The following is a 22474-nucleotide window of genomic DNA, read 5'->3' as shown; positions in this document are numbered from 1 at the left end:
ATAAGGAGTTGAGCTTCTCAGGGATATTGGTTAGAGCCGAGTCTGTGCAGGCTGGATGATGCAAGTTCAATGGGACTAACGACTAAAGATGTACAGGTTCAGATTGTTAGATATTTTGTACACAGATTGTCATATAACAGTTGGCAGTTATCAAATATTTCATATCGTGTTTCGCTGGAAATCATCGTCTTTGAACCAATACGTTCAGGGGAATCCCAATAAACTAATCAAGAAAGGCACCCTTGGGTACCACTGAGGTTTGTGAGATTTATCCTGTAATCATGGCTAAATGTGGCTGTTTCATATCCTTACACATGCATTTTAACAACCCCCTCCCTATATTCCTTGAAAACTGAGCAACTGATTACTGAACTATGAGTTGCAAAATAACATATTTGGAGAATGAGCTATATAGACCATTCTATAGCTGATGGTGAATCTATGATATGCTTTGTTTTGGGGTGACATGCCAGCATCCATCAAAATCTAACAACTATTTTCCCTGTTTGAATGAGCATGACTACGAGAAATATGAGGTCCTGCACCACACAAACCTTAAAATGGGTTCTCCCCATTTGTATCAGCACATGATCTCTTCAGAATTGTGATTGGTGGTGACATGAAATAGAGAGCAACTTACAAAATTTGATAGAAACATGACAGCTATGCAGATCAGGTGTGTTCCAACCACTGCACAGATTGCAGCAAAGCTCAGTTTCAAGGCGCAAGCGCACAGGATATTTGCAACCACAGACTCCAGAATGAGCGCACTATCAGTGTTCGTGTGAAATCAGTTTTTTCATTTGTATGAACAAGTAGGTTGAACTATAAATAAATATATAAATAATTGTTTCTCTTTGAAGGCGTGGTGTGGGGGTGGGGGGGTGACATGTCAGCAGAGTCAAGTTAAGCATATTCTGAATTTTTAACATGCTGAGCCCCAAAGGTTCGCCATCACTGAGCTAGACTACCTGATCTGAGCTGCAATAATCTGGTTGACTTTTACAGTGACAGTTTATCTGATAGCTTTAGCTCAGAGAAACCAGATGTATTAAAATGGCTCGCATACTTTGTAGTGTGCTTGCTTCTATTTTTTAAAATCAGTTAATAGGCAAAGTTGTCCTAAGGATAAAAGAAATACTGACTTGTAGATGACCCATAAGCTGAACCAAAATCCTTTCTTGTGCACAGTATGTGTCACAATATTTGGCTGCCTGTGTTCGATGCTGACCTGGTGCCTAAGCAGCATATAACTGAACAAGTTGTGCAATATACAATATAGCACAGAGGTTTTCTCTAAGTTCAGTATCATCTCCTCCAACCTAACCTATGATTTTGTTTCCAAGTGAAAAATTCAGCCTTCTTCTAAAAAAAATAGTAATGAATTGTAACTAAGGTCATATTTCTGATATCTCTTACCTCTGATTTTTTAAAATTCCCAGTCTATACGTTTTAAACTGCAAGCCATTTTGGGAGAAACGTATCTTTAGCATTGTTAATGCTATGTACCACCTCCACAAGGGCAGCATGGGTAAGTGTGCCATGCAAGCATAGCCACTAAACAAAACTTCTGACTTTGTTGGAATTATAACTGCAGGATCATCCTTCGTTGTTAACCATTTGGGGAAGAGATGTGAGAAGGGATTAGGGCTGAAAAGTGATGCCACGCAGGTTTTGATCATTTAATCATCTTGATGTATTATTATTATTGATATGGTACTTGTAATAGCAAAACTATTCCTCCTCGAACCGTGCCCGCATCCTTTGGGGTATATTTATGTCTAGTCCAATGTTACAGCTTGGAAAATTACAACAGGAGAACTACGACTCCCAGCGTGCACAGCAGCAACCATAATGCATTGGAGCGTATCGAAAGAGAAGCCACTCTGTGCCTCCCTATGCTGCAAGGTCTCACGGGATGCGTAGTCTTCTTGTCCATGTTGCCTTGTGGCGGTAGTCTTCGTGTGGACTCCAGCTTCCAGGATGCGCCTCGTAGCGTTTTCGAGGCGACAGGAGACTATCGCTTCCTCTCTCCCGGCCTTTGTGAGCCGGGCTGGAGGGTGGAAGGAGTTGTGGTGGCGGCGGCGGCGGGGCAGGAGGAGGGAATGAGCGAGGAGGAGGCGGAGGAGCCTTGCGGGAGCGTGAGGAGCTGCGGCAGCTTCCCCAGGTGAATAACACCGCCTCTTTTGGGCCGTTGCTAAGAGACGAAGGGGCAAGCCCCGCCCCTTGCAGATTACCCACCCACCCCCGGAACGCGTTTCGGGTGCCGTTGCGACAATCCAAACGGTCCAAAGGCCCGGTCTGCCATCGGAATCCATGCTGCAATATAAGGCGTGTTTTGGCGAGATATCCTGGGCCTTGGATCTATCTATCTGTCTGTCTGTCTGTCTGTCTGTCTGTCTGTCTGTCTGTCTCTCTCTCTCTCTCTCTCTCTCTCTCTCTCTCTCTCTCTCTCTCTCTCTCTATCATCTATCTATCTGTCTAGAGATGGTGTATGTATATCTATCACCAGCATCCATGCATTCATGGAAGAAACCATCTGGTTAGGTTTACAGAAGTCGCATCACAACACAGTTTAGTAACTCAGACTCCCCACGCCGCCCAACATGTTGCTGGTTAAGGATTATGAGAACTGAAGTCCTGCCTAAGCTTGGCACAGCACGGTTAAACTTTGTTATGGCTGCTGTCCCATATTGGGGTCACGGGATGCTTGAGTTCTGTGTGACATTCCTGATCAGCAGAAGGCAAGCAAGCAGGGAAGGATGGGACAGAGCTTTGAATTAAACAGAATCTGCTATTTTTCTCTTTAGTACATGGGATAGAGATTTAATTGATGTGGTTAATTCATAAGGTATAATGTCGTGGTGTGTACTCTCTTTAGAAGAGCATATTGGAGCTGTGGCTAGGGGGGCCTTTGCCCAGGTTCGCCTGGTGCGCCAGTTGCGGCCCTATCTGGACCGGGATGCCTTGCGTACAGTCACTCATGCGCTCGTGACCTCTCGTCTGGACTACTGTAATGCTCTCTACATGGGGCTGCCCTTGAAGACCACTCGGAGGCTCCAACTGGTGCAGAATGCAGCCACGCGAGTTGTGCTGGGAGTCTCCCGATACTCCCATGTTACACCTTTGCTCCACGAGCTGCATTGGCTGCTGGTTGCCCTCCGGGTGAGATTCAAGGTGTTGGTAATGACTTACAAAGCCCTACATGGCATGGGTCCGGATTACCTACGGCAACACCTGCGGCCGGCGTCAACTTCCCTCCGTCCAGTGTGCTCCCACAGAGAGGGCCTCCTCAGGGTGCCTCCGATCAAAGAATGTCGATTGGTGGCCCCTAGGGGGAGGGCGTTCTCTGTGGGCACGCCAGACCTGTGGAACTGCTTGCCGGTCGAGCTCTGGATGGCCCCCCGATCTTCGCTCCTTCCGGCGGGATCTAAAAACTTATTTATTCGAGCAATCCGGCCTGGTTTGATGGGTTAAGGGTTGGGGTTTTAACATGGTTTTTATTACTGTTTATATTCGGGCATAATATTTAATTGTTTTTTATATAAATCAAATAAATAAATAAACTTTTGTACTTCGTTTTTATATTTATTGCCCTGTACACCGCCCTGAGAAGGGCGGTATAAAAATTTAATAAATATAAATACTGGTCCCATGCCGCTTGTCTGGGCTTAGAAGATAAGCAGGGATGGGCCTGGTAGGTTTTGGATTTAAAAACCACCAGGATAGCTCATACTTAAGAAAAACAGTATAGTTAAGTCCATATTGTTGCCAGGATATCTTCAAACTTACTGTCTTAGAAGCAGGAATAGGACTGATTAGAAATAGAACACTTTATTGGCCCAGAATGATTAGACACATGGGGAATTTGTCTCTGGTGTATAAGCTCTCAGTGTACATGCAAAACTACAAAGTAATAATAATCATAATAACAAAGTAATACTCATAATAATGATACCAATAAGAAGGTAGTGAAACAGATGAGAAGAATAATAGTAATACAGCCATACTATATGGGTAAATATGCTTAGATAAATTTCTTGGACTGTGATCCAGTTGGTTCCAAAACACAGGGTTACGTGTTGTCATATAGATTTCCAACCATTAGAACTAAATAGTCGCTCCATGTTTAATCAAAGCAGTCATAGGGGTGCAAATTTGTGGTTTCTGGTCTACTTGAATTTATTCTCATTTAATTTTTCTAACAGATGAACACGGATGGGAGAGTTCATTTTGTGGTAAATCTTTTGTTGAAGAGGAGTTTAATCCTATTGTCACTGAGGAACTCACTATGGAAATTTAGTTGCTTCTGTCAGTGATAAAAGATGGAGATACTTTGGAATGGGGTTGAAAGAAAGATGATCATTCTTTGCTATAGAATAGTCTTCCTCAATCTGGTCCCCCCCCCCCCTGTATGTCGAGTTACACCTTTTCACACCTCTGGTAGCATAGCCTTTACTTGTGCTCGCTGGGGAGTCAAAGTTGTTTCCCAACATACAGTATCTGGAGGGTGTCAAGCTGGGAAACGCTGCCTTAGTGTTTGAGATCGCAGAAGATACAGAAACACTGAAAACAAGGAAGAATAAGCTCTAAAACTCATCGTAGTCTCCATGTTTTCCTCAGTATAGAGCAAATGCTGGCGTCCAATCCTGGCAAGACCCCGATCAGCCTGCTACAAGAGTATGGGACACGCATAGGCAAAACACCCGTCTATGACCTACTGAAAGCTGAAGGACAAGCACATCAGCCAAACTTCACCTTTCGTGTCACAGTTGGTGACATCAGCTGCACCGGTTAGTTGCGGTAAAGAATAAGTATACTGATGAACCAGTTTACCTTATTTTTCCATTGGTCTTTTTGAGACTAGGCTGAAGCTGATATACTTAAATATCAAGTAGGTACTTAATTAAGTACTATTAAAAAATCCTTAGGGGAAGTAATTAAGGAGGAACTCAGTCCTTAAAGAAAACATAAGGGAAAACAACATCACCTGAACCAAACCAAAGAAATTGGGCCTGAGCACACGGACAATCCCTCCTCAAGTCCTGCCAACAACTACCAGACTTATGAATTAACAAAGCAAGGACTTTGGAGAATAAAAGGGGTCCTGAAGCCTGCCCACTCTTTGAATTGGATCCAGACTTCTGTCTCTCTGGCTACTGCTTGCCAGCCTAGTTGAGAAGGATGTGGCTAAGCGTGGATGATATGTGCATCTATGGGGGCATGTGAGAAAGCAAAAATATTGTAACCATAAAATTTTGCTGGTGTTTTAAATTCCCTGGGTCTCCAGTTGTGCCTAATTGTGCCATTTAGACTTGGGAATGATTCTTAAAAGACCATCTGCAACAATAGGTCTCCCAGGTCCTCCCTGTAAAAATACAAATGTCCCCTGGGAGTTGCTGGTGGATTTTTGCAGTCCAGAACTGGTAGCTCTACTCACAATAGCCCAGTGCCTCTCCAAGGTTGTGATTCTTTGACCCCCTGAATAGTTCAGTGAATAGGCGTGACTTCCCTCTGAATAAAACTAATGATTTAACTGATATCAGGATAGGATAAAGAATAAATATATTACGTGTAATAAAATAAACATTTAATAAAATATGTATTTTTAATGGATCTGTCACAGCAGCTTTTCAACTTGATTGTACTGCAGTTGCACATCATGCTAGGCAAAATAAGAAAGGAATCCCAGAATTAGTTTCCATACTCCTACTTTTGTCTGCACAAGTCTATTTGGGTGGGTTTTTTTAAGTGTGACTTCCCCCAAGTTATTTGCAATCCTTCCTTGGGATGGGTGGGGAGTGTCCTGAGCCCCAGTTTGGGAATCCCTCCTATAACTTGTTTAACTCCTGCCTACTAAAGCTAAGTAGGGCTGGGCCAGGCCTGTGATCAATTTCGGGGATCCCTGTGTATGCCTCTTTGATTCCTACCGTGGGACAGTGACAGGATATAATAAATATTTCACTCTTACAAGTTCTCGTTCTGACTTTGGCTTGGTATCGGTCTCTCCTTCCTTCCTATTCTCAGGCCAAGGACCCAGCAAAAAGGCTGCCAAACACAAGGCAGCAGAAGTTGCACTTAGGCTCCTGAAGGGAGGAAACATGTTAGAACAGACACCGCTGGATGAAGCCAGGTGAGGGATTTGCCTGCTTGGGATGGTTCTAGAGATCTCAGATGCTCAGAACTATCTGGGCATCCTCTGTCTCTAGTACTGTTTATATTTTGTTCATCTCAAAAGCTTAATTTGTGTCCCGCTTGGATAAAGGTGAGGATTTTCTTACTATTGGTGATGATGGGCAGCTGAATAAGCCCCTGATATACTAACATTTGTGGTATATTTAAACAAGTGACCAAAGGCCAAAAGGACTGCAGAGATTTAAAGGGCTTAAATGATCTCTTTGTTCTCCCTGCCCCCGCAGATGAGCAAGCCTCTAGATTGGTTGTTCTACCACAGTATTATAATTCTACTGACAATGCTATATTTCCACCAATATTCTGCATTTACTCATTATTGAAAGGGAACTAGAAGAAGACTGGTAGAACGCATCCATGAACACCAACTGGCAGTCAAAACACATGATGAAAATTCTTTAATTTTGCAACATGTAGACAGATTTAATCATAGTTTCAATTGGGAAAATGTGACAATCCTAGACCAGGCCAAAGCCAAAAAGGCCAGGGAACTTCTAGAAGCCTGGCACTCTTGACAAATCAGCCATCAAGAGACACACAGACTTTAACAACATCTATAGATTCTGGAAAAGAGACAGTCAAATCAGCCCCAAAGACAAAAAGACTCCAGCACCTCTCCACCAGTAATCAGCACTCAGATCAGCATAGATTAATTCCAAGGTCACCTTCAGACCAATAATCAATACCCAGTCAAGAAACTGCCAAAGAGCCATTAGTAAACAGCACAACCAAAGAATCTCTAAGAGCGCCCCCACCCACCCAGATAGGCAAGACACCAGAATATAAACCAACAGCAAACAGCACTCGTTACTCCAGTAGCACTGATGACGTTACCTAGTTAGGATAATGAAATGTCTGCAGGAAAACAAGCAAGCTCCTCAAAGAAAACTAGTCCATTTTGACAAATTTGTAACCAAGTGTTGGAATTAGGCAAGTTTGCAATATATTTGTTGCGCTGTTAAAAATACTAAACATTTTTTTAAAAAAACATTTGTGCCAGAATCTGCACTCTGAACTTTTTACATGTATGTTTCTTCACTTTGCATCACAATACTTGGCTTTTACTGGGCCAAAGTATGAAATATCATTGATCAAACGCCACAAGTCACATTGAGCTTCTCTTGAGAGTTCATTTTTTTTATGATGTTATATTGTGCGCTACGGAATGAATACTGAGTTTATCCATGGGCTATCTCACACAACTAATCAGCCGAATTAACTACTGAATTAACTCAGTTTCTGGGTTCCTGCAATACGTTGAACCCTAAACTAACAGAATGGCTGGGTTCATACAACACCTTGATCCAGACACCAGATAGGAACCTTTGCCTTAGCAGTTTGTATAAATCAGCTATTATGGGATTAGAGTCGTTTAATGGGCATACCTGAAGCAATAAAAGGAAGCTTGGGTAGAGGAAATATTCTGGAAGGACAAAAATAATAAAGTAGATTCTGCAGTTCAGGTTTGGCAATCTCTGACTTCATTTCAAAAGCTTTTCCTCCCACTATGTGGATTTCTGCTACTGAGCGTGCTTTAATATTTCCACCTTGTATTTTGAAGCTCTCTTTCTCTAGAGCCCTTGGCTCCGACCATTGCTCCGGTAGCTGTGCCTGTGCCCATCCTGCCAGCAGCCTCTCCAAGGTAATGGGATAATCACTGAAGTGAAAACACGAAGGGTGCGCTGCCCAACGTCTCTAGACTCTTCCTGTTTCCCTAAAGCACATTGCAACTCTGCTGGAACAAGCTGGATTCTCAGAGTCTGTGTGTTCCTGGTGCCTGTCACCGACGTTTTGCCCCTGTTGCTCTTCACAGATGCCCAACAATCTTCCCTGCCATGTTCTTTAGAGATGGTTCAGATTTCAGCTTCTAGAATTCCAAGCCAGCATGGCTTTTCTGGAGCAGAGGTCCAGCTCACTCAGTAGCCACTAGGTAGGAAGGATTGGGCCGACACAGGGAATACACTGGAATACACTCTGGGATACACATTATGTAATGAACTTGTTTCATTTGCTACTCGGTACTTTGAAATTAGGTCGGCAGGTCTGGTTTGCCATTGGAAACGGCAGCAAGTGGTTCCTGTCTGGTTCACCTTTTGTAAAAAGGCGCCTCTTTGTCTAGAATGAATTTTTCCCTCCAGCCTAGATTGGTTGGTTTTTTGCTTTGCTTTCCAGTCAGGTGCAGATTGCAGGCAAAGCTTTCCTTTCTGAGGGCCCTTCAGGCAGCTCCCTGGAAGATCTACTTTTCTGTGCCTTTACTTAGCAGTGGGCGAGTGTGCGTGGGGGTACGCGGGTTAGCAACTCTTTGGGGGAGAACTTTTTTTTTTAAAAAAAATTGTGTCATCTTTTACTTAGAAGTTCTCCACTGGATATAAAATCCCCAGTGTCCCCGCAACAATCTGAGTGCAACCCAGTTGGGGCCTTACAGGTAAGCAGTTTTCTTGGCTGTGATATATTGCAAGCTCGGGTACTTTCTGCTGACAGCATTGATCATCTTTCCTCAGTTTGGGTACTGTCCCACTGCACTGAATTCAACTCCTATAACACATGTTGGGTAGACACCAAGATAGGGAAGGGAGACCTCACGTGGATGCAGAGTCTAGTGTGGCTTCCTCTTTCAGCATCAGACTTTGTCATAGAAACCGCCGATCTACCGTATTTTCCGGCGTATAAGACGACTTTTGAACCCCTGAAAATCTTCTCAAAAGTTGGGGGGTCGTCTTATACGCCCAGTCGCCTTATACGCAGGAAAATCAGTGGGTGGCGTCTGGCGGGAGCTGGCAGGGCAGTCCTGCGCACGTGCGCACTCCCCGGCTGCTCCTTAGCAGCTGGGGAGTGCGCGCGTGTGCAGGACTACCCTGCCGACTCCCGTCCGACGCTCTTCGCTCTTGAGGCAGCTGCTGCCTCAAGAGGGAAGAGCCGGCTCGCTTTTCCCTCTTGACGCAGCAGCTGCCTCAAGAGCAAAGAGCGTGGAGCCGGCAGGGAAGTCCTGCGTGCGCGTGCGTTTGCAGGACTTCCCTGCCGGCTCGCTCTTCCCTTGCGTCAGACGGGAACCGGCAGGGAAGTCCTGCACACGCGCGCGCACGCAGGACTTCCCTGCCGGCTCGCTCTTCCCTAAGAGCGTCGGACAGGAGCCGGCAGGGAAGTCCTGCTCCCGTCCGACGCTGCGCTTCCGCCGGGTGGTGCTGGCCGAGACGAGCCAGCAGGCAGCCGCCGTGAGCGCGGCGCTGAGGGGCAGCAGCCCCACGCGCAGCAGCAGCCGCCGGCTCAGCAACAGGTCCGAGCGCAGGAGCAGGAGCGCAGGAGCCGCCAGGCTGCCCAGGAAAAGCAGCCACACCGAGAGGCTGCACGCCCAGTCCAGCTCCATGAGGGGCAGGGCGGGAAGCCGGGCGGGAAGAGGGACCGGGAGCCCGGGCCGAGCACGCCTCGGCCGACGGTGAGAGGGAAGCAGCACATGAAAAAGAGGCTGCGGGCGGAGCTGCCCCGCCCTGCGCCGAATGGGAGAAATTCAAGGCCTGGGGGGGGAAGCAGGAGGGGCGCCGGCTGTGGTGGGTGGCGGCTGCCCTCCGGCGCTGCCTGCCGCCCGGGAAACGCTGCGTCTCGGGGGCCAGCAGAAGCGCGGGAGCAGTGGGAGGGCCGGCGGGGCCAGTCGGGCCTTCGCCTCCTCTGCGACGGACAGGGAGGGCAGGGCATGTAAGTATTTTCCGGCGTATAAGACAAAAAACCTTGAAAAACCTCTTAAAAGTAGGGGGTCGTCTTATACGCCGGGTCGTCTTATACGCCGGAAAATACGGTATATTGCTGGCATGCAAGCCGCGTGTCTTGACACCGATTCTTATTTATATCCTATTCTGCAAGCCAGGCGCTTCAGGCCCTCTCCTTTCGTTTCATCTTTTGCTCAGATGAGAATTTGACATAATTTCAGCGCTTCTCAAGATCCCGTTTTTTTTAAAAAAATGAGACATTAGCCAACATCCAGAGGGCAGGAATGGGGAAATCAACCGTGTAGTCACATCCATTTGATTCTCCCCAGTACTTCTCCAACACTTTCAGATGGTGGAGCGGTTTTGGAAGGAGGCCTAAGAACTATGTTAGGAAAACCGCCTATCAGTTTGTATGGGTCTTTTGGGATCATGCTTTTCATTCAGAAGCAACGTGGGCTTGCTACAGCTCAGGAATAAAACCAGTCACATACGATGAAATCAGTCACATAGCCCGTCTCAGAAGGTCAACACTAAGGTCAATCATTTTTCTCAGTGCTCATATGGTATGGCTATTGACTGTGGCCGTGGCTTTGCAAGTTACCTTGATCCAACCTGTAGAAATGGTAACTACATTTGACCATAGCAAAGATTAGTTAATGCTGGCTTGAGTCTTCTCTCAGTTATCAGCCAAACCTAGGCTAACTTAATGCAACCTTCAATTGGGATTGTACTAGGGGGTTTCTAAATGCAGTCCGTTGTTTCTTTACATATACCAAAATAACAACGGGGGCGGGACCTGCCACTCCCATTAAGAATCCGGAAGGGAATGTTTTTCTAATCTGCCTCTTTCCCCAGGAACTGGTAGTGCAGAAGGGCTGGCGACTCCCAGAATACACCGTCACTCAGGAATCCGGGCCAGCACACCGCAAGGAATTCACCATGACCTGTCGTGTTGAAAGGTTTATTGAAATAGGTATACTATCATAAAGTACTCATTGTATAAATGGGGCATAATATCCTCCCCTCGGTGTGACTGCAGGGTCCCACATCAAATGGTAGATCACATCATGGCCGTCTGTAAGCCGAGGAGATTTACCAGTCCAGTATCTGATTTTTTTTTTTCATATAAATGATGCTGTGCTTCAATGGTTAGATGGCCTAGACATTGGCATCTGAATATAGATCCTTTTAACGTACATATTTTATTGTTTTTTTAAAGTAGGCAAAATGCTAATATATATTGCAACTCCATGTATGATATGTTGTATGCTAAATAAAAAATAGCTGTCATAAGATGTTAGCAAAGAATCTTAAATCCACCTACGATTAATCTTAATTCCTTGTTGTGTGGATCTCAGTCCTGACCTGTTCTTTCAGCAATCCCATTGGAATTATTAAGGCTTTTTAAGAGGGTGGGAAGCTTCCCAATAACAGGCTTAAATGAAAGGAGGATTGGTGCCCTTATAAAACAAGATGGGGGAACTCAAAAGGCAAAGCACAAAAGCATCCTTCACTCATGTACACCCAATTAAAGATAATGGGAATGTACAGTAAAAGGCCTTCCAGGGGGCTGGCTGATAAGGCCCTAAAAAAAAGAAGTCTTTGTAACCTATGGCTGTAGATTTGGAGTTTGGGGTGAATCTAGTTTAGGATCAATATATCAGTCCTGTTTTCAAATTGCCATTCCAACTTTTCCTTTGCCTCCAGGGAGTGGCACTTCCAAAAAACTAGCCAAACGCAACGCTGCAGCAAAGATGCTGGTTCGGATCCACAATGTTCCTCTGGATCCACGAGAGGGGAGTGAGGCCGAAATGGAAGAGGACCAGTTTTCTATTGTGAGTCTTGAAGTGACAATGAGAAATAGAAAAAAAGAGACCAAAGTCACGCTAAATGTTGCTGTGTTTTCATTAGATTAAGAAGTCGGTTCGCTGATAATCTTGTAAAAATGCAAAACATCTGTTCCAGAGAGCAGATGTAAAATTCAGTAAACAGCAAATATTCTGCCCCAGATGCATTCCGAAGCGTATGTCAACCCTGGCATTGTGAGGCCAGCAAAGTTTTAGTAACTTGCCGCAAGCCTCAGTCTATCTCAAGGATGTAAAACTGGGCCACACTCCCCAAAATTAGGTAAGAGTATAAAACTAAATTGGTTTTAAGTGATGTTAATAATTTCTCAAGAAAGTAATGAATTTTCTCTTCTATGGATGTAGAAAGCTATCTGTCTCCTCTGAACTGTAAAAAAAACCCAGACAATAAAAAGCACACGTCTACCTTGGGAAAAGACAATCCGTTGAACAAATGAAATTATTATAGGGCTCAGCACCCAACGTAACCCAAGGCCTTGGGGAAAAATCAAAGTGTGAGCCACATGAGTCTCTAGAGGGATGCCATTCCGGAGGGCAGGCACCACAACAGAAAGCGTGGTCCCCGTGCGTGGTGTTTCACTGAGGGAGCCTAGGGCATTATCCATTCTGTTCAGTTATCTGCTGTTTATCCCAGACAGGCAAAAACCATAAGAGATAGGTGATTCCCTCAAGTTGTCTGGCTGTATAGGTTGTAACCAGAATTGTACCTAGAAGCTTAATGGCAACCTTTGCAGCTTGCAGAGCAACGATGTCCCATGGTGTCAGGCACAAACAACCAGAGCCACCCGTGGATGGTTCCAAATAGATACTTTATTATTGATCACTTACGACAAGAATCTCACCAGACTGTCTGCCTTCCCTTGGGGGAATGGCAAATGTTGACCTGAGGGTTTGACCTCAGATGTTTCCTCCCCCAAATTGGAATGTCTCTTTACTCCACCCCTTCAGCTGGTGGCTCTGCCACATTTCGGCATACAGTATCGAGACGTGCCCATTACAACTTGCACTGTTGCAGCCTGGACCAACAGCTGCAGCTTTTGAGTGGTCTGCAAGGGTAGCCTTCATGTAAGGCAGGTTGCAATAGTCCGCTTGTGGGTGTGACTAGGGCTCCACCGTCAGGTCCTGCTGGTCCAAAAATAGGTGCAGTGGGCCCACAAGATGAATAGGACTTGTCCCTCAGTTTCTGTCACTAAAGGTACGATTTGGTGGCAAATCTGGAGGTTTTCTGCGAGCCAGGAGCAAACATCCCATGCATTGTTTTCAACAAGTTGGGGAAACTAGTCAACCAATATGATAGAAAGCAGCAGAAACTGGTCTCCCTGGAAGGTGCAGCTGAGGACTGGTGGATTCTTCTCTTCTCTTCTGACTCATGGTTAGAACAAGGCTAAAGATTCGCCTTCCATTTCCCAGGATATTGTGTTTGGGCAGAAGTACACAGGCAGAAAAGAAGAGGAAGAAGGTAATGGAAGTGCTACGCTGGGCAACTTCACAGCTCAAATTTGAATACCAGTTTACTTCTTAATGAGATGGGATAAACCTTTGTTTTTCCCTTAAGCAGCGAAATATTCAGGGTGAATTCTGCTCAGTCATCCAATCCAGGAAAGAATATAGACTGTCTACCAATTTGCCAACCATCGACCTCTAAAGGTCTGACGTTGACCTGAAGCCACTGGCCTGCATTTCCCAGAAAGCACTGGGGTCTGGGTTCAAAGAATCGATCCCCCAAAGACAACGTTGCATTTCCCCTTGGCGCTGCAAGAGCAAGAACAAAGATGGAAAGTCCGGGATAATTGTGCAAGAGCAGAAGGAAGTCTACTAACTACTTACGGCATGCTGAAATCTGCGAAAGCAGCAGAACCTCCTTGAATGCTTTTTTTTTCCTACTTAGATTGCAGGAGCCAAACTGGACGGGATGAAAAGTCGGGGATCTGGCTGCACCTGGGATTCTCTGCGCAACTCAGTGGGAGAGAAGATCCTTCACCTGAAAAGCCACTCGGTCTTCAATTCCGGGTTCTGCAACCTCTTGAAGGAGCTCTCCGAAGAGCAGAGTTTTGATATCAGCTACCTTGACATCGGTAAGGAATGAGGCAGAGATTAGAGGGAGTGGTTAGCTATAAAGGTCGTGTGAATTCTCTCCTCCCTCCTGTGCGCTGAAGGCTGTCCTCATTTAGTGGCTGCTTCATTCCTTGACCATTTACAGTTCCACAGTGCTGATGAAAAAGTAACTTTACCACCAATCCTTGCCTTCAGGGCCTTCGCAGAGCTGAAGTAAGTAAAGCAAAGCAGAGCTGAAGTAAGAGCATAAGCACAGGAGCGGTTTCATTTAGCAGCTGCTTCGCTTAACGATTGAGTTGCCGGCTCCTACTGTGGTCACTAACTGAGGACGACCTGATTTGTTTACAAATGCAAGATTGTGTTTCCCAATGGCTGGGTGACTGAAAGCAGATAAGGCCAGGCAAGCTTAGATTTATCCTTTAAAGTCAGAGAGAACCTGGCTGAGCTTGGATCTTCTTGGGTCGCATCACTGATTGGCTTCATGTAAGAGAAGTATCAACTTGGGACCCAAACAAGACAAGGTCAGGAATTTAGTACAGTCATGGTAATGTTGACCTGCTTTAGTTTAGGTATATATTTATTAGATGGGAAAGAGGAAAATATTGAAGTGATCACCAAGTCAGGCAAATCTTTCTTTGTCTATTTTGGCAAGTATGTCCTGCGATCTTTTAGGAACGACCGCATTCTAACTCTGGTGCAATGAAGCATTCGCCATTACCTTATGAGCTTAAGGCAGACAGTGGTTTCATGCGGCCCGCGAAGCCATCCTGGAAACAGTGAGGGAACGTCCCCCACTGCCTTGGCCCTGGCCCAGAGACCCTCCTCCTGCCAGAGACCCTCAGATCTGTCCCACTCCTGCCCAGGCCCCCATAGGCACCCTTGATGAGAACGATGTAAAGCTGGCCACGCCCACCCAGTAGGCCATACGCACTCTAGCCACGCCCACCCAGTAGGCCACGCCCACCCAGGCCACACCCACCCAGCCCCCTGAGGGCAACTTCAATGCTGATGTGGCCCTCAATGAAATTGAGTTTGACACCCCTGGCTTAAGCAATCTACTCCTGCTTGCTTTTTTAAGGGCAGTGGTTATTATATAACATCGACTTTAGCTCTGCAGGGATTGTGTATTTGTTCTTGAGCAGAATGACATTTTAAAATATCCATTCTAGCTCACTAAGCAAAATTATATTTGAGTTAGAATTATTACGTTATACCATTTTTAAAAGCACTTTTCAAAACAAGAATGGATATGTATACTTCAGTGCCACAGAAACACAGTTGGCCAACCTGTCTGTGAAGGTAGGGTTTTCCCAAAACATTTAAGATTAGAAGAGGTGACGGAAATGGAAAATTAAGTATCACTTTAGTGTTTGTTTAGACATTTTGTCGTATTGGATATCCTGGTGTTTCATTTGAGAATTAGGTTTGCCTTCCCAGACTTCTGGATGAGAATTGCAACACCGAGCATCCTTCAGCATGTCCATAGTAGCTAAGCCATCTAGATTTTGCAATTCATCAGTATCTCGAAGTCAGCTTGTTCCCCATCCCTCCATTAGGCCACCTGGTGAGTCCACAGCCGTAGCACAATTTAAACACTTATTGTGTTAACAACTCCATGCTACAGTAACCCATCAGGTCCCCACTGAAGCTCACAAAAGCAGGACCAAATGGTTGCCCTTTAGTTTGATAGGCTGAGATAATTTGCCACTGACCATACTAGATGAACAAATCAGTTCTTTTACTACCACAGCCATGTGCTAAGAAAATTTTTTATCCTCCAGTTATCTTAAGCTTTAATTGCCAGAAGATTTGTAGATATTGTGTATCTGTTGCTCTGCTTCTATTTGAAGAATACTTTTATTTGAATTAAGAATAACCAGTACGGTACAAAATGTATACAGGTAGCCCTTGACCTTCGACTGCAATTGAGCCCAAAATTTCCGTTGCTAAACAATCAGTTGTTAAGTGAGTTTTGCCCCATTTTAAACCTTTCTTGCCACAGCTGGTAAGTGAATCATTGCAGTTTTTAAGTTAGTAACATGGTTAAGTGTATCTGGCTTCCCTGTTGACTTTGCTTGTCAGAGGCTGCAAAAGGTAATCACGTGATCCCCGGGACACTGCAACCATCATAAAACATGAGCCACTTGCGAACCGTCCAAATGTTGATCATGGGGATGCTGCAATGGTCGTTAAGTGTGAAAAAGGGTCATAAGTTATTTTTTTTTCCGAACAGTCACTGAATGAATGATTATAAATCAAGGATTACCTGTAGTTGCAGCAGGTTGCTGTTTTCCTGGCTTGAGTAACAATGGGGTGGTTTTTTTTTCCCCCTTCACAGATGAAACGAGCTTAAGTGGCCTTTACCAGTGCTTGGTGGAGCTTTCTACACAGCCAGCCACCGTATGCCACGGTTCAGCCAATTCCCGCAGTGCTGCCCGTGCCGATGCTGCCCGCAATGCTCTTCAATACCTCAGAATCATGGCTGGGGGCAAGTGAGGGGCGTGCATCTGACAATGCTGCAGATCCACTGAGGAGGCCGCTTTGTCTTCCTCTCATGAATTGGTGTGACAGGGAGGCGATTGGATGGGGCTGCAAGAAGGGGTGGAGGGTCGGCAGAGGTTGGCTGAACTGGAAGACTTTGAAAAAGTTGGCCGGACTTGCAGCAGTGATGGGGTGTACGGAGCCTTGCTTTCTGAGGGGCAAGGACAACCCACCTGGGGGGCTATCCTGCCTCTTTGCCTCACTCGGGGTCGCCCTTGTTGGTCTCCAGGACATAAGCACCAAGTGATTTCTATCATGTTTGGGAGTCGCAATTAAAAAAAGGATTTTTTTAAAAAAATAAAACGTTGTCCTATTTTATCCCCAGTTCTTGAAAGGAATCAGGCAGGCACATACAAGAAAGCTGTAACCCCCCCCCCAAATCTCACCACATGCCATAATCCAGAAGCCTTTAGGCTGTTTGAGCCATTTTGTCATCTCTGCTACTTTGGATATAGTCATGCACGCTCCAGGGTGAAAAGTTAGCATCCCCTTGCCCACGTGCTTCTTTGCTCTCAGAAGGGAGGGTCTGAGGCTGTGAATCCCACTACAACTGCCCAAAATACTTTCTCCAGGTAGAGCCCGGCAACATCTGGGAAGTCAATTTCCACCACTCACGATATTGGAAAGAAATTTTGAATTGTCCCACAAGCCTCTCTCTCATGTCCAGAAAAATATTTTTTTCTTTTTTTAAAACGGGGTTTCAAGTTATTTTGCCTTTTAGTTAATTTCTTCAGATTGTCTTCAGTCTCCTCAAACCAATACTCATTTTTGTAGGTGTGCAGCTGTCCCAACCCAAGGAAAGAATCTGAATAGGTAATTGGTCCCATAAACAGCGACTGGTTTTTTTTCTCACTCAGCCAGGTTCAATCTGATGCTTACAGGTTATGTTGGGCTACATACCCCTTATTCTAGCAGCTGTATTATTCGGCTACTTTGGCCATATGTGGTATAGCATAGGATAGTAGTCTTTCAGTGTAATGAATTCTATGCATTGTGCAAAATCCATTTGGGGGAGAATCCACATTTTGCAGTGTTTTAAAGGTTCACTCCCACACAGGTGTTGCCAATAACCCACCACCACTCTGACCAACAAACATTTTTAGCATTTTACAGAGACGGAGAGGAAGTCTTTGCCTAAGAGCAGACTTCACTTACCACAGATGTACTCATCTATGAAGGCACATGTAATTTTCACCATAATTCTTTTTCCAACTGTGCCATTCATTTTCCCCCTTAGAACTGAGTACCATTCTCAAACAGAAAACTTTACAGATATTTTGAAGTACATCTCTCATCCTTGTTCAATGATCCTGAAGATCAAGGGTTGTAGCTGAAGAGGTCAATTGCAGAGAGAGTTACCGGATAATCTACATGACAAAAGGACTGCAGTATCCTCCAGGATGTACCAATGTTGTTTTATTATTGTTGACAACAGATAAAATACAGACCCTTAACAGGGATGGGCCACCAGCTAAGGCTGAGTGACAAATAAAGAAGCAGAAAATTAAGGTGAGGCTCCTGTCCAGTTTGCCAGGATCCAGGAGGCAATTACTTTTGGCATTTATTTTTCCCAGGTTGCGACTTCCAGCTTCATTTTTTCTTGCCAAAACGCTGTGGGGCAGCCATACTCAGAAACTGAGGGGCCAGAGAATCCCAAGCCCGTGGTTTGATGCGCCCAGTGCTTCTCAAACTGCTGGTCCTGGCTTCACGGCCGAACCTATGAAAAGGATCAGAAGCAGAGAGCAACACAATGCAGTGCCTGAAGGGAACAAAATGAGCCCTCTTGGTGGAAATCGGAGCAATATTCCCTCTGATAAATCATTCTGTCTCCAGCAGTAGCTGATCAAAAGCTCAGAAGCAAAGAATTAGGGGTATCACTTGCCTCCAGCACTTGGCTCTGAAGTGAATTAGATTGCAGTTCAGGAAGTAATTAGTTCTTTTAAAGGACAGAAAGGTGAAAAGATGAAAGCCATCCCTTGTTGGAGGCACACGTGAATGGGTATGCCAGCAAATGGATCGTTCATTCATTCAGTTCTGAGTGCACTTCATAGTCAGTACTGCTTTGTACTGGACAGGCAGCATTCATTTGCATCAGTAAGGCAGGAGTTGTATGTACGGTAGCATACAACTACCGTATGAGAGAAGCATAAAGAATTCTGTTCTGATTTCCCCATGTTTTTCCCTGCACAGCCTGGAGGAAGAATGAACCAAAATTCAGTTTCATTTTGCCCAATTTCTGGCTTGCTATTAGTTTCAGGCCAGGATGTTACACAAACACTATTCAACTGCTGAATAAACGCAACAGGAAGTCAATCGGCAGTCTATTTCAAACACAATTCCTGGTTTGTGCAGAGGTGTAAACCAGGAATTCAGTAAAGTAAAACAATCCTGGTTAATTTTTCTCCTACGGCTGGGACTAATACTTGATCTTAGTTCATCTGTCACACGCAAGGACATAAAAATGAATAAAAACAGCAAAAACAACAGAGTTTGGAAAGCTCTATTTGGATAGCAATTACACATTGTCTCTTGTTCTTCCTTAATTATCTCTAAAATATGAAGCTGTTGCCTCTTATTTACACTGTATGATATCATGAGAGGTTAGTGAAATCTAAGCGAATAGTGCACCATTTGGATGTAAAGCGGCAGAAAAGTACCGTAGCTGGATGTTCTAACGCAACCACTGGGAAAAATGTTTTCCAAATTAAATCCAGAAAACTGACCGAAATGAAACTTTGAAATTGCATAGAAACATCAAGTCAACATAATTGCTCCTGTTTCACCTGAATACATGCGGTAGTTCTGCTTAATAAACCTGTGATCAGTCATACCTCTGTGGCTGGAACAGGAAGGAAGGGCTGCGGCCCGGTCTCTGCACAGCATGGAACAATGTACGGAGAAGGATGTCCAGCAGATGATCGTCAGGTAAGCTCTGGCCAGTGTGCTCTTCACCCTCTTGTGGCTGTGGGAAGAAAGCCTGGAGCTCATCAGAGCATGCAATTGGACAGGAGGAGAGTTTGCCCCAAGGTTAAGAGGTACAATGGGTCAGATGAAGACCCAATACAACCACAGCTCACCCTTATTATGCAGGAACCGTATGTAGATGTTGCATGCTGTCTGTAGCTTCAAGGTGAAGGCCTACGTATGGGAGAAGATCTGTCCTGCACCATAACAAAATAAAGGCAGCTGCTTCCCATTGCTTTTGCTATAATGCAGGGGTCCCCAACCCCTGGTCCATGGACCAGTACGGGGCCGCGGCATGCCAGCAACTGGTCCGCACAAACAAGCATAGCCCCATCTGCAAGATGCAGGCAGCACACAAAACCACGCCCCCTCCGGTCCGCGGAAAAACCTCTCCACGAAACCGGTCCCTGGTGCCCAAAAGGTTGGGGACTTCTGCTCTAGTGGCTGGATTCACACAATATGCCTACCCAGGTTAAAGATCAAATGGTTGCATTCACGTAACATGCTAAGCTTGGTTAGTTTTACTCCTAATTAGATTCTTTTTAGATAGGAAGTTTAGCGTGTTGGGTAAAACTAATGTTGTTAGTGTATTAGTCAATGTACTGTGCAAAACCCCAACATGCATTAAGTAGGTTAAGCAAACCCAGCCAATATATCTTGCCTTCAGATTTTGATCAGCCTTCCACAAACTGGCATCTTCCAGCTGCATATGTTTACAGCTCCCATCCTCCCCAGCCAGGTTAGCAATGATAGGTTTTGAACTGGAGGGCAATCAGGCTGGGCAAGGCTGCCTCAGATGTAAATCTTAATGTACATTCTAGTTTAATTTTTTTGTCCAATACCTACAACAAGAGAAAGATTACTCTAAGTTGGATCCTGGCTATATTGTTTTTTTATTGCTCAGTTTACATGTTTCTTAAAATACACAGTGAATCTGTAGCTCTTCTATTTCAGCCCCCAATATGCTATGAGCCTTTATAAGACTGCCTATTAATCCTGAATTTGCAAGGACACATTTTGGGTAAACTGATGCTTCCATATCAGAATATGACATATCAGAATATGACTGCTCCTTGGTGGAGCAGTGAGCTAATGCCTCCTTAAGTAACACCAGCTGCCTGCAATTATTGCAGGTTCGCATCCCACCAGGCTTAAGGTTGACTCAGCCTTCCATCCTTCCGAGGTAGGTAAAATGAGGACCCAGATTGTTGGGGGCAATAAGCTGACTTTGTAATAATGCCGCTTGGGGGTGTGTGTGAAAGCCCTGATAAGCAGGCATATACATAGAATGAAGGCTATTGCTAAGCACATTGATATGTGCTTTAGATTGTAAGCCGCCCTGAGTCTTCGGAGAAGGGCAAGATATAAATGGGATTAAAATAAAAAATAAAAAAATATGTCAATCTGGAAATTCTCTTGCTGCAAGAGTGCCTTTAGATAAAGACATCAGGAAGCAAAGAAGCCTTTTCATTCTAGTCAGCTGAAGGCACCCGCTGATCAGCAAGACAGTTTTAAGATTCGTTAAGGGAACTTTTTCCCTATGTTCCTTTCCAACAGCAGCCATATAACAAAAAGAACAGAATTCCTCTAAAAAGGCATCCTGAAGATCATATTTACCAACTACATATCTTGTGGAAAAAAAGATATTTCCACAAAATGTATGGTACATCGGAAACAAGATAGTGTGTGCGTGTGTGTGCGCACACACACACACACACCATATATTATTTATGAAGTGGTCACTCATTAGAACTCATGTCCACAATACATAGGGAAACACGGACGCTTGTTACTAGCATGAGGACGAACAGCAACGTATTCTCCAGCTTGAACCTCCCTATGCCTTTTGTTGCTGGAATCATGCTTAGAAAAAACCCGAAATTCTCAAGTTCCAGCATTCTAAGTTGTATATACAGCAAACAAGGTAAACGGTCACAAAATAAAAGTGTCCCAATACACAAATAATTCCACACATTTTGCAGACGTTTACTATACTCCTTTGACAGAGCTCCATAGAATTCTCCCAAATCTTTACTATCGCTAAAATTAATTACTACTTTCTTAAGACCACCTACTCCGGTCCATGCCTGATAGCAGATAAGAAGAAGAATATAGAAGAAACAAGAAAATCTTGGTTGCACACTTCATCCTTCTTGGGGAGTTCCCAAAATATCAGAAAAATGGTTAGGACTGGGAAATAGAAATGAGCAAAGGCCATTAGCTATAACCCTGTCGCAGTTGTGCTTTTTTCCCCCCCTATCCTGGTTGAGCTTTAGCTAACTTTCTCACCTCCAAACTGGCTAGCTGACGCCAAGATCTCCAGCCTTGGCTCTGTTGGGAGGAAAGATACAAGCAATTGTCCCATTCGAATGGATGTACATAGGTTGGGGCAGACTGGCTATAGTGGTGGGTAGCGGGAGTTGGCACATCTCTAGCATACTAGCTTTCTTCTGGGCAAGTTCAAGCTAGCCTCTCTCCTTAACCCACCTTACAAGGTCGTGGCGGTAAAGATGAAATGTGATGGGAGCAGGAGGGCAACCTATGCAGCCGGTCTAAGGTCTGGAGCAGGGGTAGGCAACCTTGGCTCTTTTATGACTCGTGGACTTCAATTCCCAGAATTCCTGAGCCAGCACGGCTGGCTCAGGAATTCTGGGAGTTGAAGTCCACGAGTCATAAAAGAGCCAAGGTTGCCTACCCCTGGTCTGGAGGAAAGCTTGCAATGGACGCCACATCTGCGGCTAAAACTTTCCTTCGAGGAAAGACGGGGACGGAGGCAAAAAGCAAGCGGAAGGCCACTTACCGTCCAGTCTACAAACCTCTCCGGGTAGACGTTGGGTTCTTCGGCCAAGAGCTCCTGGGAGCCCAGCTCCTCCTGGAGACTCCGGCCCGGCCTCAGGCTCCCCGAGAGCAAGGCCAGCGCTAGCAAAAGGCGGGAAGCGTCCATGGTGGAGGCCCGCTCCTCAACTCTCTGCTCCGCTCTGCTCCCCACCCCGTCCTGCTTCCCTTCTCCTGGCAGCGCCTTTATATCTCCAGCCATCCCAGAGCCGGGGGACGTGGGGCGGGATTGATGGCAGGGGTGGCAACCATTGGCGAGGCAGCCCGTGCGCTGCGGGCCCTGCGGCAGCTCCCCGTGACGAGCGGAGAGGGACCGCGATG

At 45.3% G+C, this 22474-nt stretch overlaps 2 protein-coding genes across 4 annotated transcripts; one reads left to right on the top strand and one right to left on the bottom strand.

The window, feature by feature from the left end:
- Nucleotides 1-1937: 1937 nt before the first annotated feature.
- TARBP2 (TARBP2 subunit of RISC loading complex) lies at nucleotides 1938-16657 on the top strand (the record flags this gene model as incomplete). The annotated part of the gene is made up of 9 exons (XM_083355046.1): nucleotides 1938-2167; nucleotides 4624-4793; nucleotides 6028-6133; nucleotides 7754-7834; nucleotides 8545-8617; nucleotides 10749-10866; nucleotides 11601-11728; nucleotides 13647-13833; nucleotides 16152-16657. 9 exons carry the CDS (start codon nucleotides 1938-1940, stop codon nucleotides 16307-16309), a joined length of 1251 nt encoding a protein of 416 aa, XP_083211172.1. The 3' UTR covers nucleotides 16310-16657.
- A 1096-nt stretch (nucleotides 16658-17753) lies between these two features.
- Nucleotides 17754-22272, bottom strand: NPFF (neuropeptide FF-amide peptide precursor). 3 transcript variants are annotated; one of them, XR_014491852.1, is made up of 4 exons: nucleotides 22119-22272; nucleotides 19186-19316; nucleotides 18237-18545; nucleotides 17946-18071 (listed from the first exon to the last, which is right to left on the bottom strand). XR_014491852.1 is itself a non-coding variant. In XM_083357242.1 (3 exons), exons 1-3 carry the CDS (start codon nucleotides 22260-22262, stop codon nucleotides 18446-18448), a joined length of 375 nt encoding a protein of 124 aa, XP_083213368.1. In that variant the 5' UTR covers nucleotides 22263-22272; the 3' UTR covers nucleotides 17754-18445. The 3 variants fall into 3 exon arrangements, 2 of the variants coding, with proteins under 2 accessions (XP_083213368.1, XP_083213367.1); XM_083357242.1 differs by having other exon boundaries at nucleotides 17754-18545; XM_083357241.1 differs by lacking the exon at nucleotides 18237-18545 and having other exon boundaries at nucleotides 17754-18071.
- Between the last annotated feature and the right edge of the window lie 202 nt (nucleotides 22273-22474).

This window comes from Vipera ursinii (assembly GCF_947247035.1).
Source record: "Vipera ursinii genome assembly, chromosome: 2".
Lineage (NCBI taxonomy): Eukaryota > Metazoa > Chordata > Lepidosauria > Squamata > Viperidae > Vipera > Vipera ursinii.
This window is presented reverse-complemented; position numbering and strand designations above follow the sequence as displayed.

Excerpts from the sequence above, each read along its gene's own strand:
- NPFF (XM_083357241.1), bottom strand. The coding sequence starts at position 22,262 with ATGGACGCTTCCCGCCTTTTGCTAGCGCTGGCCTTGCTCTCGGGGAGC. Across the intron at positions 19,317-22,118 it reads AGAGGTTTGTAGACTGGACG|CCACAAGAGGGTGAAGAGCA; the intron begins GTAAGTGGCCTT and ends TTCTTCCCACAG. Across the intron at positions 18,072-19,185 it reads TTCCTGTTCCAGCCACAGAG|GTTCGGCCGTGAAGCCAGGA; the intron begins GTATGACTGATC and ends TCCTTTTCATAG.